At 38.4% G+C, this 16596-nt stretch overlaps 1 protein-coding gene across 7 annotated transcripts in view; it reads right to left on the bottom strand.

Moving 5' to 3' along the window:
• LOC136434461 (voltage-dependent L-type calcium channel subunit alpha-1D-like) overlaps nt 1-16596 on the bottom strand; it is a 151366-nt gene that overhangs the window by 69303 nt on the left and 65467 nt on the right. For 6 of the 7 annotated variants that reach the window (XM_066427262.1, XM_066427268.1, XM_066427267.1 and 3 more), the window contains exons 5-13: nt 16413-16519; nt 15187-15339; nt 14410-14615; nt 13293-13396; nt 12191-12306; nt 9085-9129; nt 7200-7250; nt 5374-5394; nt 2498-2591 (exon numbers count right to left, since the gene is read on the bottom strand). In XM_066427262.1, coding sequence (XP_066283359.1) covers nt 2498-2591; nt 5374-5394; nt 7200-7250; nt 9085-9129; nt 12191-12306; nt 13293-13396; nt 14410-14615; nt 15187-15339; nt 16413-16519 — 897 coding nt within the window. Of the gene's footprint in view, nt 1-2497; nt 2592-5373; nt 5395-7199; nt 7251-9084; nt 9130-12190; nt 12307-12548; nt 12665-13292; nt 13397-14409; nt 14616-15186; nt 15340-16412; nt 16520-16596 lie in introns of all 7 variants that reach the window. The other variant, XM_066427269.1, reaches the window with a different exon arrangement.

Genomic DNA, 16596 nt, shown 5'->3' on the forward strand with positions numbered 1-16596 from the left:
ATGCCTGGGACCTCACATTTATTGTGAAGATGATACATTGGACTCAACATGTTGATTTAATCAATCATACATTACATTTATGTATTATATACTTTTAGATTAATTCATATGTATTCACTTGACTGCTTGTATGTATAGCTGTAGTAGACCTTACAAAATTCGCTGTACTTTTGTTGTGTCAATAACGATTTATATCAACTGCTGCAGGGTTTCCCCCCAAGTACTAGTGAACGCCATGTTGGAAAAGGGGCAGAATGTTACAAATGTACATGTGCAGTCTCTCTGGGAGCATGCTGGCGTACAGTTTAATGGTGGTTAATAGTTTGTAGCCTCGGGTCGGCAAAATGTTCAGACCTTTCCAGGAATTCGGACTCCTGTTCAAAGAACATACAGTTTTATGGCAGTCAATATTTTGCAATCTGATGTCGTCAAAGTTCCATTATTATAGAAATTCTAGGAACCTTGAATTTCTTTAAGAATATGACCTTGAAAGTGCTGGTCTTCTAGGAATTTGAACAAACAGTTCTCTGGCGGTCAACATTCTGCCATCAGATGTGACAGTCATTGAAATTCCATTACAGCAATTCCAGGAATTCAGGCTATTCTTTACAAGAATATGACCTTGAAAGTGCTAGGCCAAATACAAAGTCGTGCACCTTTATGACCCGAGGTCGACTTAATTACAAAGCATTTTTAGGAATTTGGACTTTAGGAGTCTTGGGCTGAATTTGCAGTCATGCCATCGATGTTATTCCAGTCATACTCTGCAGCATGAGGCCGGCATAACTAAAGGACAAATTCCCGGAACTTGAACTTTTCCAGGAAATTCCAGGAACATACAAATTATTCCAGGAACATACAAATTATAGCGGTAAATATTCCGCAACCTGAGCTCATCAAAATTTGAATTCCTTCTCCTGGAGGAATTATTTTTCCAAGAACAAAGCTTTTAAGATACGCCAAATAGCAGTGTTACTCAAGTAACTGGATATGATTTTTGAAACGGTCAGATTATCAAGTAGCATCTACCACTTTTTGTCAGTGACACTGAGCAAGATTTGTTGATCAGCAGGTTTTAACCATGAACTATGAACTATTGATATGCAAATAAAGTGAAGACAATTTAAGATAGTCCAACAATGAAAAAAATAGTTTTAAGAGCCTTGGGCTGGAAGGGTTGTGCAGTCCTACAGTGTATTATTAATGCAGTCAATACTTTGCAGCCTGAATCTCAGCACTGAATTTCTGTAAACCGTTAATAATGTTGCAGGGCTTGTTTTAAAGGAAATCCAAGCAATATTAGGGCCTGAAAATTTTGAATTTTGAAAGTCTGTTTATTTAGTCATTTCTATACATGATTAGTTCAAACAACACTTAGTCTATCACAATGTATAGCGATGTCCATGATGCAAAAAATATGCTGTCATTGTGATGTGAGAACTCAATGAAAATCGTCGCCAGGGTTAACGTTTTTGTAGGCTCGCGAAACTAAGGGGATCATCGTACGGCATGTTTTGGGAGGTTTTGAAATGCTGAAAGAACGAAAGTATAATGAGCTAAAGAGTGTTAATAAATTTCACTACCATTAAGATTTCAGCATTATTTTATTTCCATTTTGTGGGGCACTAATATTGCTTTGGTTGCATTTAACCTCTGCAACTTTAGGGATGCCCAGCACGGGCCCTGAGCCAACTGGAAATAAGAGCTGGGCTTGTGGCAGGCCTTCGTGATATGAAGTCAATCTTGTGCCCTGTCACTACACATCACCATCATCCTAACCTTACTTCACTTCCGGCTGATAAAAGTGTTTATCAACCTGTGGCCAGGGTGAGCAGATTACTGTAAATGCAGAAATGTTTGTGGGGATTTAATTTCGAGGTACGGACAAATTAAAATGGAGTGTTTGCGGTGGTTTTGAGTTCATGTTTGAAACAATAGTAGTACTACAGTCACACAATGGCATGGCTTTTTGCTGTGGTTTTACATTTGCGGTAAAGAGTTCACTGCGACAACTGCGAACATAAAAGCATCGCAAACATTTCTGCATTTACAGTATTTGAGTCAGAGCACAGGTTATATAGAAGGTGGCAAGGTAGTCTTGTGGTTTGGGTTGTTGACTTAGAATCTGAAAATTCGGGTTCAAATCCTAAGCAGGCCCCAAATGTTGTACCCTTGGGAAATGTACTTTAAATCTATTTCCTCACTGGACTAAGGTGAATTTGAGTACCAATAGTGTTACATGTATACTAAGAAACACTTTTCACTTATAGATCATCATCGTCATTATCTTCATCATTCACTTATAGAAAATAAAAACAAGACTAAAACTGTGTTGGAACAAAACTCAAGTTGCAACAATATATTTTCAACTCTTTGTGTAAGACTCAACATACAGAGAATTTGTGGAAGATTTCTTGATTTTTATGAATTCTCCCCATAACAAAAAAAACACAAGAAAACAACAACAATAAGAAGAAGAAAGTGGTAGTATACTCACTTGTGCCTTGCCCACCCGGAAGGCTCAGCACCGATGGGGCCTTCGCCGGCTTCAAGCTCTTCTGATGCAGAGCCAGCATCACTGGCTTTCTCCTCTGCAGCAGAAGGAAACACAGAGGAGAATGAAACACCAACAATCGCATCACACTGGTAGTAGTCTCTAATATAGGTGTGTCTTTATTGTTTCATTCTCCTGTGCAGCACAATGAAACACAGGAGAATGAAACACCAAGAATCGTATCAAACTCAGTCTGGTAGCAGTCAATAGTAGAGATGTGTCTTTATTGTTTCATTCTCCTCTGCAGCAGAACAAAACATAGAGGAGAATGAAACACCAACAATCACATCACACTGGTCTAATATAGGCGATCTTTATTGTTTCATTCTCCTCTGAGGCAAAACGAAATGCAGAGGAGAATAAAACAATAAAGATGCGCCTCTATTAGAATCCAACAGTTGTATCACACTTGTAGCAGTCTCTACTCCGGTATTATGATGCTGACCTGAAAAAAAGTACATGTATGAAATGTTAACACAGATAATAAGTTTTAAAATTGTTATTTTACCCTCCAAGTGGCTTACACAAATACATGTGAGATATCAGTTAAAACCATTATTATAAATGACAATCAGTCATGACCATTGCTAATATGAAAAGATAATTAAAGTTTATATTTGCTAACCATCACCATTTTCACCATACTAATCCTGTGATAGTTGTACTAATCCAAACTAATTTTTACCACCTATATCTACATGTACATGTACTTTAAGCAGCGTGTTCACCTTAATGAATGTTAGCCTTCTACACATCACCATTATAATAGCGCCAGTCACATAATTGCAATCTATCTCCCCAGCACATTTATTAGTACATCAGAGATCTATATCTAAGTTGTACGACAGTCACACTTAGTCTAACTACTCTGGAACACCAGAATGACACTAGAACTAAAAGACTACGATAATTACAGCATGAATGTTTGTTTTCTACCGGCCTAACAACACCCAGAAGGAAGGACGGACAGAAAGAATGCAAACACCAAAGCTCCCTCTAGCAATTCTGAAGCACAACTTACAGTACTGTAGTCTTATAAACTGCATTTATCAAGAATTCCATCATGACGTGTATTTGGTATTGAATATTGAGTGCTCAAGTTATAAGTATCAGCAAGTTTACAGAATGAACATGCTTCTAGGCCCCTCAGCATATATAGCAACTACAATATACTGGATATAGGTGATCTTAGTCCACTGGCAGTGACAGTTTCTCTTCTACTTCACCTCCAATACCAGAGCATACCTGACTTTTCCCCGCCTTCCCCAGATTTCTGAAGGCTTTCCTTTGATTTTGAGTCGTGTATTTTTTCATCTGATGCTTTCCCATCAGACTTTTTATCAACAGTTACTGGATTTATGGCTTTCTTCGAACCCTCTTCACCAACTTTTCCTCCCATGGAAGCAATGAAAAGAGCAACTAAAGAAATTCCATGTTATGTTCAGTATCTCAATAATCTCAGTGCTAATAAATGCTCGAACTAGATTAAACTGGAATCCCTACACAAGGACAAAATACAATAATTATAACATTACATTACAAAATTCAATGCTCTACTATGATTCATAGTGTGAGCATTAATGCTACCAGTTCAGTGCAACTCTATGTTACTTAAAACTGTTTCTACAATTGACTTTGAACACCGTTAGTGCCACTTTCAAAGAATAATCTCTCTACAAATAGCTGATAGATACCGTATTGTCTCGAATAAAGTACGCACTTTTTAAACATTTCAAAATTCAAAAGGCACCACAGGTCACTGCTAAAGTCAGGGTGCGTACTTTATTTGGGGTTATTGCCAGGACAAATTGGAAAAGGACCTCAAACACTTGTTTAATCAAACCAGGAACCCAGCTGCGATGCAACAATGCATGGCTCAATACCTGCCAATTTGCAAAGTTTGTAACTTGTCGTAGGCAATCCTCAAGTTAGCAGAGACAATGCTGGCGGAGAAAGCAAGAGAATCTTTTATGAATCTAAGGAATAGCATTATGTAGAAGTCCTTGATATAAGAAAAATGACCAGGAGATAATAGAAGGAACACCATAAATTTGAATTTATCCTGTTCAAAATTTGTTCAAGATCAGTGGAGAAGGGGTGCGTACTTTATTTGGGGTTTCTGACTTTACATTTCATTCCTGCAAATTTGTCTGGAACTAGCCCCAAATCAGGGGTGCGCACTTTAATCGAGAAAATACGGTAAGTTGTCTTAAGTGTAATCACATGTCCTAAAGATGAAGATAGGTGCCACTGAAAATATCACTGATGGAACTGTATAAGTGACAAATTTGTGTACTGGTTGTATTCTATACAATTATCCTAATTGATATTTAGTAATCTTGAATGAGTGACTCGAAATACAAGAGGGAAAAGCAAAGATAACCGAAAGGAAGAAGGTAGGTACTGTCCAAGCAGAGTTTAGGTTCCGGCTTGTTTTGGACATCTTTTCAGGTGTTTTGTTCGCCTTTCTAATTTGTCAGTTTTTCTTGGTACATATTGGCTCAATATCTGCCAGGAGTCATTATATACCAAGAAAAACTGTCAAAAGGCCGAAATCTCTCTCTCTCTCTCTCCACTTTTACGTCTTTTATTCCCCATCATATGGGGGTTGGATGTGCTTGCACATGGATGGGGGAGTCCCAGAACTCCTCATCAAGTGCAAGTCTTTTTTGTGGCAAGAGTCGAAATAATGCCTACAAAGACGTCGAAAACTAGCCAGAGCCTAACCTCGGCTTGGAGAGTAGAAGTCAGCAACACGTCATACCGTAACTTTGAGAGAAAGAAAGAAAGCGAGGAAGTAAAGGGAAAGCTGTACGTACGTCCACGAAAGAGGGCTATTCCTGCATGTCAGACACATGGTGGGGAGGGGGGCATGGCGGGTTGTCAGATCATGAATGAGCGAGTCCACACAGAAGAAACACAGAAGGATGGAAAATTAAAAGGGATTCTGAGACATATAATATAGCAGAGAAACAACAGAAGAAATGTAGAAGCAAAATGTAATCAACAATTGACATGGATTTGTCAAAACAAGGTTTCAGTAATTAGACAAGACATGCTTTACATGGTTATCAAAGATACTTACATGAATATTGAACAAGATTAGGCCATGTTGATTAGACTATAGTAATGGATGACATTCTCTGAAAACACCAAAACTGATGCCAGCGTGAAAAAAACAGCTGCCTTCATTTATGAAGTCTAAGTGGTCAGGAAGGTTCAATAAAACTAAATACACTGAGTATGGTCTAGTAAACTATACATTCTTCATTTTTGTTCTTTCACAATGTCATCATTTTCGAATCTGGAATTGACTTAGATATTCTATGACATTAGTATCCATTTTCCGATATTCTATGTGAAATTTACAGCATATATTTGCTAATTTTGCAAGTGCTTTGTACGATTTACAGTATGATCGAAAACTCTTTTGGGGGGGAAATGAATTAAAATAGATGTGCTCCAGCAGATGTCATCCATATAATCTATAATAGAATCAACACGGCCTAACTCAAATATTGCAAATGCAGATAATTGCAATGAAGTGAACATTTACAAGCCAAAATTTTCAAACCAGCCAGCATAATAATAAAGCCAGGGCAAGAATCATATGGTAGTGAATGCTAAAGTTAAAGGCCCTTGACAATTGCTGGTCAGGAACATACATTTCAATACGCATTTCATACTGATGTGGATGAAGCATTTTGTATGTAATAAGTGAAACTGTGACAAATAAGCACAAGAAACATAACAATTCAAAATCAGCAAAAAACCATGCATGCTCTGTATGCAAAAATGTACAAAATGAAGGGAATGTTAACATTATCATGATGATAATTGTCTTGATTAAAACCAGTCAATTCATTAAGCAGAATGTTGTTAGATGAGTTAGGAAAAGTGCTGGCACTCTACAAGTCTAATAGTCTTCAGTTTACAATGAAACCTCCTCATGCTGGGCTGTAATTAAAAAGTTATGAAGTAAGTACAATACAAAGACTTAGTCTTGGTTATGAAGTAAGTACAAATGTAGTGCTATAGTTAATGTAGCTGCAGATGTGAAGCGTGGATGCTGCCCAACACAAGTCCAGGGACCTGCAACATCTTCCAAACATTGAAAGAAGACAGGACAAGTTTACCATGCAAGCACAAGAATTGTACTGTTTTAGACAGTGTGCAATCACGGAAGACACTCTGAGCATACATGCATTGTTACATGAGTTCCAGAGGTCCCTTCAATACTAAGACTGACTGGTTTGAGGTACCGCTTAAAATACTGCAGCCATTCTTTTACCTTTAAGTTAGCACGATGAACAGAGCAAATGCTTCAAACAGTAGCACTGACTACTTTATATCTGTTATTGTTTCATCAGTAAGTGTCACAATCACTGTAGTCACAGTGACTGTAAAAGTCCTGGTGACGGACAAGACTTGAAGTGTTTAGGACAAAAAACAGCCACACATTGGAACGCTGACGAAACAGATGACCCATGACAGCATGCGCGCGGTGACACAGAAGCTAGACAGTTCAATGCTGTCCATGTGTTAGTGTCCCTAAAAATACCAGTCATCAAACAGCGTCTAGTAAGCATCTCTTGGACAGGGAGTTATATTGATAGTCTCCTCTACTCCAGATATGCTTACGAACCTTTTCCCTTTCTTAGGAATGGCAGGGTCTTGGCAATGCGCTTATGGTGAGCTGAAATGAAACAAAAGAACATAATACAACATGGCACTAAATGAAGAAGTCGGTCAAAGTAAAATGTATTTTTGTGACGAAGAGACTGATTCGAAAGTTATCCAACAAAATGTAAATTATACCAAATTAAAAAACTTAACCCAAAACCAAAGACAGTATATCAAGTGTTTGTCCGTCTTCAATGCATTCTTGTTGGCAACACTGACTTCTAGATTCTCTGCGAGTTTAGCCCCTTGATCTTTACTTTCAATATCAATTGACATAAGAAAGTCATGTAAGTCTCTATATATATATATAATAACGATTCCTGATTAGTGTAACCCAATTTTTAAAAACACAAATTAGGTAATCTACAACTATGAGGTAAAACAAAAACAATTTGAAGTTCTGATAAATAGCAAATAAAGGAGGTTCCCCTATAACCTTCTTGAAAATAGCATCCCCAGTTCACTATATAATTATATAATGTCGCATGTATCTATAACCCATCCCCTGCTGTGGTCACATCCATGCAATTGATTTGCACTCGTTACGGCAGAACTGAATCAGGGGAGGGGTAATATGCTTTAGCTGCTCCTTCATTACATACACTTGACTGCAACATTGTGCATCCTCAATTCACATTGACACCTTCAGTCATAACATTGGGGTTATCAGAACTGGTCACATGCATTAGTCAAATGCTCTGCCACCATAACAGCACTTCGCTGTCACAAATGGAAGTTGCATTAAGAAAGCGAAAATTTCAATGCTGTATTTAGGTCCCCTGAGAAAATTGTCCACGGGTAGTCATCTCTGTTTTGAAGCTATATACAGATATGAAATAGTTCTACCAGTTAGTTGTTTTGGTACATCTTGCACTAACCACATATCATATAAGTAAGTATGTGTACTTCTTTATGTATGATACTGGGCAGATGCAGTGTTGCATACTACATCCAGGGCAAAGTGCTCGGATTGCCTTGGGCCATTCCAGACATACATGTACATAAGCACATCACTAAGGCAGGCATTCAAGTGCTTGAATACCAGTATTTTCTACCATGATTATAATAGCTAAATGAACGGTATGGTTATTTGTTTCTCACAACATCAACATTAACAATTATTGTCTTTTGCATTCATCTGGTCTTAAAAAAGAATGTTCAACAAGATCAGTACATTATCAGTATCACATTTAAGTCCGAACTAGACATCTATATGATTGTCTAGTAGACATTATGAAGTTACTGTTGTAACAATCACAGTTTGCAATGTTTGAATCTACCTTTCCTGAAAGTGTGTTCTACCCTACACTGGATAATTATGAGTGAGTGAAATGCTAGAAATATGGTGACTGTATGCACAGTACTACAGGGAAATATCCTAGACGTTCAGCTCCAATTTCCTCAGTGACGTACTAACCAAGCATTACATAATGGTGGATTCAAATATGCTATTTTGACATAGTTTCTGTACATATCTGCAACCTTTTCAAACACAACCAGGTAAAATATTTGTCCAATACCACAATGGCACAACAAAACCATGACAAATAGGCTTGAAGATCATGGTATGATTCCTCTCCTAACAGTTAACATCCACTAAGTATAATTCCACCAGGGTACAAATTGTACATAATTCTGCCAACGTGAAAAGATACGTCCAAACAGATCTCCAACCCAACGTTCCCCAGTATAATACACTCTATATTGTATATCTAAAGTATGCCTACCTGGGGGTGCTGCATTAGAGATCTCTCAAACCCACTGTTTTTCAAAGTGGCAGATTTATGTAACCCGGTGGATTAATATTAATGGAGGCTACAGCCACACAGAAATGGACGTGTACTCACGCATGGATTTTTCTTCTTCCCGGCCTCGGCCCTCATCGAGATCCTCTGTGGAACAGAATTATAACTATTCATTAAAGATGACGTCTGCTACAAAGAACAGTAGATATACCTGATGACATATTAAGAAGTACTGAGAAACAGCAAAGTTGGAGTACTACAATGTTAACATACGAGAGTCACAATCATTAGTATGAAATTTCATCTCAGTTGGTAAAATATGATCGATCACAACTATAGATTTAAATCTGACTCCAAAAGTTGCAACTTAAGTCATGTCTTGACTTCAGTCATGTCTTCATATGCTCAAAGTAATTCTTGGATTTTTGGCTTGAGTAATGGTTTTTGGATTGACCTTCTTGCTGGAAAGGCTTAATGACATAACTAATGTTTAAAATGTCAAAAGAGTAAGAATATGCACTTCTTCAAACACCAGTCAAGTTCAGAGTCATATTTTGCAGTGGTAAGGCCACACCAATATAATTTCTTGGTTAACGGATTTTTTGAAAAACTGTTAAATTCCAAAATCAACATGAAAACAGAATCTCAGAGGAAAGTCTGTACTTTTGTGCACACAGTTTCAGGGTGTGAACAGGGTCAGGTGTAAGTTTTCACCACAGCCTTCTGTTTTTATGATTTTTCTTCTTCTGAAATTAAAAAAAATATCTGTTAACCAAGAAATTAAATTGGTGTGGCCTAAAGTCTAGTTCCTACTTGCATAGGTCATTGAAGAGGCTTGAGTCGTAAAACTGAGACAAAGACAACTTTCTAAGATGTGGCTCAAGCCATGACATGACCCTAGCTACAATTCATCAATATAGCTTTAGATATGTACTATATAGTCATTTACAAAAAGTACCCCAATCGTCACAAATAACATTGTGTTACACAAATAGTTTCTGAATGAAAAATCACATGCACGTTTTTATTGGGGGTCAAAGTTCCTGAGGATAGAATTGACAGAAACAACAGAAACAGGACAACTAAAAGACAAGCAAAACATTGCTGAGCAAAACATCGCTGAGCAAAACATTGTCGTGGCCTAGCAGAGTGAAGAGATTGATAGAGACAATATTCCAGTTCTACTGCTCAGAAGTTGAAGGTCTTCAGAGGTTAAAGATGTTTTCCTTTTCTAAGCTGTGAGTCTCTGAAACTTGTATATTCTTAGTAAGTTTGTAGAGGATGAGTTTGGTTTTGTTATTTATGAAATAATTTATGCATCAGGAAAGAAACTACAATCTGGTAGAATCAGCAATTCTACCGATAGAGACCCCAATTGGACTGTCTGTCGACAGAGACTCTGATTGAGATTTCTACCGGTAGAATCGGCGATTCTGCTGGCAGAGATCTCAATCGATTGGGGTCCTTGTTGACAGAAAGTCCGATCGGATCTTTACCGGTAGAATTTCCGATTCTACCAGGTCGTAGTTTCTAACCTGACAAATATATGCTGGTTGTGAAACGGCAACAGAAAGATGATTGGGTGAATCAAACTTGGGTGATGAGGCGTCGTGTGGCGCAAGTGGTAGAGCGCGCGGCTGTCAAACAATGGGACCCGGGATCTAATCCCAGGTTGTGCCCAGAGACATGTCCGAACTTGCGGTCGACATTGTGCCCTTGGGAAAGGCACTTAACACGACTTTCCTCACTTCACTCAGGTGTAAATGAGAACCTATAGCAACTCAAACCTGGCCGCTGAAAAGTCCTGAAAGGGCTAACTGTATAAGTTATGGAGTGCTAAAAATCATCCTGTCCTCAAGTTAAACAATTGCCCATGCATGTCAAACACAGCTAAGTGGGCTGTGATATGCCTTCCCTACAGAAGGAATAAGATCTATTTGTAACAGAAGGCCTACACTAGCAGCTTGCATTTGTGGACATCAGCCAAATACATGGAAAATGATCACATCAGATTCTCTATCATGCCTTTGCCACAATCTAATAAAAGATCACTCCATTGTGTATGAAGCATTCTTAATTCATTTGAGCTGCTTCAAACCTGAAGTCTTTATTTGGTAGAGAGTTAAAATCTTTAACTTAATGTGTAACCATACTTTAGGCTACTCTATGGCAAATATTCTAACTTGATTCTCCATTCATCATGCTAATAATTTTGATTTATTTGACTATGATATCAATAATGGTGCTTTGTGCAACAATGTAATTCAGCCTTCAGCTGCAAGTTTCTTGTTTTGATTAATAGACCATTTGATTGATTGATTAATTGATTTCATTTTTATTTCATTTTCCCAGGGACAACAAGTCGCAACAAGGGCAGTTTCCAATGTGGCCTGCAGGCATACATTAAACAAAGCATAGATGAAGATTGATTGATTGATTGATTGATTGATTGATTGATTGATGAACTGATTGATTTCTTCCTTGAGCAGTGAACAGGAATAGTGTCCAGTACCAAGCAAGTGTAGGTTTTGAAAAACAAACACAGACTAACGATAACAGCAAACAAGAAAAAGCTAAACAGAGGGAACAGAGGTCTTGCCAAAAAGTCCAGAATGAAGCTGAAGAAACTGAAATAGAAGTTTTTCAATCCAGCAGAATTATGATAAAGATCAAAAAGGGTACAACTGGCAGAGCAACCAAAAGGTACTGCAGATCAGTACACTGGGAGAGGGTTCTGAAAGAAATTTGAATATCTAACGCTAGGGGTGGATACAGGTTCGCTGGACCTGATTCGGACCTTTATAAGTATATAACATCCAAGAACCGAGTCCAAAAAACCTGAAAGCCAAAAACCTGAGTCCAAAAAACCTGAACAAAGTACAAATATATCTTTTATTTTGTTTGATAAAAAGTGTTTTGAGTCTCCCCTCTGACAAAAAAGGCATTTAAAATAAGTGTACCATTCAAATATCAAACACTGGTTTATCTTGAAAGTCTTCTCACCAAGAAACTTTTATAGTCATGCGTGTCAGTATTAATTCTATATGCTTAATATTGGTCTAATAAAACAAAACATCAACTGGACAGAATCAGGTCTAGGTTCAGGTCCGGACCTGAAATTAAATCTCTGGACCTAAACTTGGACTTGGACCTTATTAAGCCAAACCGGTATCCACCCCTATCTAACGCTTATATTCATAAGTTATACCTGCTGTAGTAATCCATTCCAGGTATCCTTTCATGGCTTCGTCTATTTGCTGTTTTTCTCTAAGTTTTTGGAATTCCCCTCTGGACTGTATCTTTTCTCTCTCTTTGGAAAATTCACTACGTGAGGACAGAAGACAACAACAACAATGGGTGATATATCAGTACAGAGGACGCACGAACAACAGCACGTGTATAGGAGACAACAAACATGTGTGAGACGCGACAGCAAAGCTAGGGACCGCGTCGCGGTAGACCGTCGCGGTCGACAGCCCTACTCCTAGGACACGGGGCGGTACAGCGCACATGTTGACACACAGCGGGCAGGCGCTGACGGACAGTCACACATCGGCCGTCGGTACCTGCGTGGTAGATCCACTCCAGATAGCCGTGCAGGTCGTCCTCCATCTGCTGCTTCTCGCGAAGCTTTTGGAACTCACCCCTGGACCTGGCCTTTTCTCTCTCCTTAGAAAACTCACTAAGTGATGGGAAATACAGCTCGTACCAACGTACCACACATTCACAAGACAGTAGAACGTATCAAGGAAATAGATCTATAGATACACTTGAAATTCTAGTTACTTTGGCATCTTTAGCCATTCATCATTCTGGGTATGCAAGCTATGAAGTCCCAAAGTTTCTTACCATGGATTTTTTAGAACTGCAAATTAAGAACTAAAAATCACAACATCATACTCAAAACTTAGTCATTTGCAGCTATAGTACAACTACTACACTACACATCCAACATAGTCAAAAAGTCTAGTTCAGAACTTGCTTGAAATCATATAACATTAAGCGCTGTTTTTTGGGTGTGAACAAGAGACCTAGTGCCAAGAAAAAAATTGAGAATGTTTTGTCTCTTTGTTACAATCTACTACAATGGAAGCCAGTTATTTGCATTTCTTGTTATTATATGACTCGGGAAAGTGTATTGGGTACCAAAACACCAAACCATTTACCATTCACTCAGTTGCAAAAACAATGAAAAATTGTATAGCCCTTTGTGACAGTCGCATATTCGGGGTATTGTATTCCATTTTGTCCACCTACATCATTGTAAATCTACAAGACGTCTTATAGACCATAGAAACACGCTGACTTACCCACTCAGTACACCTAAGACTAAGTTCAGCACGAAGAAGGAGCCGACGATGATGAGAGTAATGAAATAGATCCACGGCCACTCGTTTCCGACCGCATCATTTACCTGGGGGAAGCCAAGGAAACTTTGTTTCAATTCTGTTAAACATGATAGTCTATCTTTGTTGCTATTTAGCATACTACAGAGCTATATATAAGACTTTGTTCTAACACAGAAAGTTTGTGCATCAAATTTTTGAATGTCCTTCGTCTGGTGTAGGAAAAAAGTTTCAGCACTGCAGGACTGTAAATGCAGGTATGTTCAGGGGATTTAACTTCGCAGTAAGGAAGGAAAAAAAGAGAGTTTGCGGTGGTTTTGAGTTTGAAACAATAGTAGCGCTACAGTCACACAATGGAACGGCTTTTTGCAGTGGTTTTAAGTTTGTGGTAAAGAGTTCATCCCGAAAACCGTGAACAAAAAAACACGGCAAACAGCACAGTTTATTCTGTCACTTCTGACTGATAGCAAACACTACATTGTAACAATCAAACCCAGCTACATCTCGGAATTTTACGTATTCGTAAAATGATAATCATTTAAAGTCTCCCTAATTTGCAAATTACTTACTACAATCATTGTAATTACAATGGTGGCAAAATACTGTCTTTGATGGTGAAATCCTCTTGCATGCTGTCATATTATCACCCTTGGTTGCTAAAAGTTCCCCAAACAGAAGACCGTCCTGTCCATGGTGCTGAATTGCATGTTGGAATCTATTTTTGCTTTCCGTCGCCTAGCCTGACTAAATCTCGCTTCTAGCAGCCCCTCCACGGGTTTCCATATAGTTATAGTGTATGTTATAATATATGTAGTCCATAGTGACAGAGAACTATTTGGAAAAGGAAACAATCGGACGGTTAAACAAAAGCTAAGATAGGCTAGAACTTACCCAGTACAAGACAGCAATAGGAGGTCGTCTAACTGCTTTATTTTCTGAGTGTAGGGTGTCTAGAAGACGCCCAGCTAGCTAGTTTCATTATCATTGGGTAGGCCGACTACTCTCTCTTTGCAGCCAGGGGCTGAATTGTGAGGAGCGTACACTTGGCGAGGCTAGATCGCAAGGCCTGGCAAGAACTTACCCAGTACAAGACAGTTGTCCACCCCTCCATGGTCATGCACTGGAAGACTGTCAGCATAGCCAGTCCAAAGTTATCAAAGTTGGTGATGCCGCTGTTTGGGCCCTCCCAGTACCCCCTACACACCGACACGTTGGCTGGACAATGGTAGCCACTCGAGCCGGCTTCGGGCTGGCAGGGAGGCGGCCCTTCGTGGAAATAAATTTGGTCTGGAAAAGGATACAGAAACATTAATACAAGGTTCACTCAAAGCAAAACAATTGGTTGGGTTATGTTGTTGGTCTATTCTTTACTCTCGTGGTGGATGCTTTCTTGGGGATACCCTTTCTTATGAGTACTACTAGATAGACAAACTAATTATTGCAAAATCATGTGTAAATACACTGAGACTGAGCTGGCTCCTTACATCTGCTTGGAGATTAACACAACAGAAACCAAGTGGTCAAAATGTGTTTATGAAGGTTAGACATCCAGGTAAGCAACATCTAAAGACAAATCAATCTCAACACCTGAATAAGATTCAGAGATCTAGATTACAAGGTGTCTATGCTTATAAGTCAATGAAGGTGATACATTCAGATAATAAGATACACAAGGCAACAGTACTCAAGTTATTCACCCAACTGATAAAGTTTGGAAATGGTCAGACGTTTCAGACAGCATCCCGTCTTTGGTCAGTGACTGCCAACCCTCAACCTAGCCACTGACAAAAGACAGCAGATACTACCCGAAAGTGAACCGTTTCACTGTTTCCAAATGCTTCTATCCCCTGTGACCTACCTGAGCCTGGGACAAAGCATGTTGTGTGCAGTTTCCCTGAGAAGAGTTCTAGGCCGATGATTGCGTAGATGATGATTACAAACAAACATAGCAGGGCGATGTGCAGTAACGGAACCAGGGCTTTCAGGATTGAATTCAACACAACTTGTAAACCTGAAACAGCGAGGCAAAACATGTCAGCAATAACTCTTTGGGACACTGTGAATTCAATTACTTTTGCTGTGGTTTTACTGTAATTCACTTTAAGTTCACAGTAGCAAAATTTCACAGTGTAAGAAAAATGGACATTTTCACTGAACTTTAACTTCACTGTGGCGGCAAGTGACTTGCAGAAAAGATGTGTGAAGGAATCATAAATAGGTTTTTCACGGTGATGATAAGTTCACGGTCCAGAGGTGACAGTGAAAACAGTGAACTTTAAGTTACAGTGAAAGAAACAAGAACTACAGTATTTAGTGATAAGAGGGAGAAGGAGGCTCTGCGGTGTTTTGAATCTGCTGTTGAAACAATTCTGTGGCACCATAGTCATACATTACATGTACAAGGGAAACATACATGTAGTTGCTGTGTTATGAATTTGCAGTGGAGATTTCATCGCAGAAACCATAAGTAAGTAAGTAACCATGAAAATAAAACCACCACAAAAGTTTTAAATCTATAATAAAATCTTGATTTCAATCATTCCAAATTAAAGGCTTTTATGTCATTAAAGACACAGTAATTGGAGATGTGTTTTTGCAATTATTCAGTTACTTAAGTTTTCGCTTTGCGAGGCTGGCAAAATCACCAAATTCAACTTGCAATATTCAATGAAAAAACTGACTGTTCAAAATTGATTTACTGGAATACCACGCAGCAAGGATAAAATACCAGTGTTACAACAAAATGCAATTTTTAGGAGATGAACAATCTTGAGAGACTACAAAGTATTGATAAAGATTTTTAATTTGTTTTCTTTGGCTTTCTGATATGTTTTCATGTAACACATGTTTTGTTGAATGTATCTTTTAGTTACTTCTGTTACTTGTGTCTCAACAATCCTCTGTTACTTATATTACAGTTTTGTCACAAGTTTATTTTCTTTGTTATACTGATGATTTTACTGTTTTTGTAATATGAGCCCCATTGAATTTGCCAGAACTCAATGGGCCACTCAGCTGTCTCACAATTCCATAAATAAAAAACAAATATAAAAACAAATAAATAATAAACATCTTCACACTTACTTGGGACACCAGAGACAAGCCTTAGAGGCCTCAAAACTCGGAATGCTCTTAGAGCTTTGACATCGAAGCCTTCGAACTTATAAGTTTCCAACACTATACTGACAATGCTGTGGGAAAAGAGAACAACATTTAGTAGGAAAAGCAAAAAATATAACGCTACCCCTCCCCAAATCGAACTACTGTA

Source organism: Branchiostoma lanceolatum, chromosome 5 (assembly GCF_035083965.1).
Source record: "Branchiostoma lanceolatum isolate klBraLanc5 chromosome 5, klBraLanc5.hap2, whole genome shotgun sequence".
Taxonomy (NCBI): Eukaryota; Metazoa; Chordata; class Leptocardii; order Amphioxiformes; family Branchiostomatidae; genus Branchiostoma; species Branchiostoma lanceolatum.